This window comes from Neopelma chrysocephalum, unplaced genomic scaffold, assembly GCF_003984885.1.
Source record: "Neopelma chrysocephalum unplaced genomic scaffold, ASM398488v2 Primary Assembly neopelma1_94845, whole genome shotgun sequence".
Classification (NCBI taxonomy): domain Eukaryota; kingdom Metazoa; phylum Chordata; class Aves; order Passeriformes; family Pipridae; genus Neopelma; species Neopelma chrysocephalum.
In genome coordinates this window covers 1731-3327 of record NW_020923550.1, presented here as the reverse complement: position 1 = coordinate 3327, position 1597 = coordinate 1731, and the positions used below count along the sequence as shown (strand labels likewise).

Below are 1597 nucleotides of genomic sequence, written 5' to 3'. Positions count from 1 at the left end.
GGAGCTGTCATTGCCCCCTCATGGGAGGTGCCACTTTGCCCCCTCAGTGGCGGCGGCGCCGCCCCGTCCCCTCCCTCTCACCGCCCTCTCCCCGCCGCTCTCCCGCAGACCGCCCGCTCCTGAGGGACAAGCGCCACGTGGAGGAGCTGCAGGAGCCGCTGCTGTGGATCCTGTACAAGCACTCGAAGCTGCAGCACCCGGGGGACCCGCAGCGCTTCGCGCGGCTCCTGGGGCGCCTCACGGAGCTGCGCTCGCTCCGCCACGCCCACGCGGGGGCGCTGCGCGCGCGGGACCCGCGCCTGGCCGCGCCCCTGCGCGACCTCTGGGACCTCCACTAGGCGGCGCCAACACCCGCCGGGGGGGGCGGGGGGGCTGCGCTGCCCTCGGGGGCCCGCGCGCGCCGCTTCCCGCCCTGCCCGCCCGCCCTGAGGGGCCGGCGGCGCCCGCGGCGATCTCCGTGCCGGACTCCGCGTCCGTGGGGGAAGAAAACCCGTTTAAATTGCCCTGAGTGCCGAGCGGGTGTCCGCGGTTAAGCCCCAGGCGAGCGCTCGGCTCCCCGGGGATGTGTCAGGTGAATGGCGCGGCCGCCCGGCTCGGGCCGTGCCGCTCTGGAGGTGGGGGGGGGCGAGGGGGCCTTTCCAGTGGGACACGGGGACAGTGCTCCGGCCGAGCAGAGCCCTGAACCAACTACACACAGCGTCCTATCCCTGGAAGTGTTCAAGGACAGGCTGGACGGGGCTCGGAGCAACCTGCAGTGGAAGGTGCCCCTGCCCATGGCATAGAATGGAACTGGATGATCTTCAAGGTCCCTTCCAACCCAAACCATTCTGGGATTCTATGTTGGCGTGGAAGCCCCTGCTCTGAGCTCGTTTCACTGCACTCTGCTAAGATTGGTGCTGGGGGGAACATCTTCTGTTTTAATTTCAAAGACTTCTGCTGTTATTCTCCGTCAGAACTGAAGGGAATTGTCTTCTTGAGCGTCTGCTCTGTGTTGGAACTGTACATCCCCGATGATAAATCCACGCTGGATGTGGGTAATTCAGCACAGTGAGCAGTGTCCCACTTGGCTGCCCACGCTGGCGTTCATGTCTTGCTCTCTCACCAGATCAAATGTGCTGTGAAAATATTCTGTCATCACACCGAGTTATGGGAATTCAACAAGTTATTTTTTTAACTTCGAGGCTCCTTATGAAATATGTTTGGATTCATATGTGATATTCTGACAGGAGATGAGTTATGCTATTTACAAGATGAACTTTTGTGGCTTAAAAACCGTGTGAAATGACATTTTCATGCTAAAACATAATCAGATGTGGTTTAGAACTACCCATGGGAGTAAAGAGAAAAAAAAATCAACAACTGGACTTTAAAGAAGTAATTTTTCTTTCTGAGTCCTTTACCATGCACCTGTGCACAAACAGACAACAGCTGATGGGTTCTTGGCATCAAAAGCTTCCGCTCTGGCCGCAGTCTATAAAGCAAACTACAAAAACTCAAGAGTTCGATAACCCACTGTGAAGTAAGAAGCAAATAAGAGAGTTCCAAAACCATTGCCAATACCTTGGGCTTTGAAAATTTTAAGCAGTTGATTTATTAA

General features: G+C 57.2%; 1 protein-coding gene across 1 annotated transcript in view; it reads left to right on the top strand.

The window, feature by feature from the left end:
• LOC113980626 (bile acid receptor-like) overlaps positions 1-338 on the top strand; it is a 2811-nt gene extending 2473 nt beyond the window's left edge. The window contains exon 4 of the mRNA XM_027707844.1: positions 109-338. Coding sequence (XP_027563645.1) covers positions 109-338 — 230 coding nt within the window. The remainder of the gene's footprint in view (positions 1-108) is intronic.
• The last annotated feature ends 1259 nt before the right edge of the window (positions 339-1597 follow it).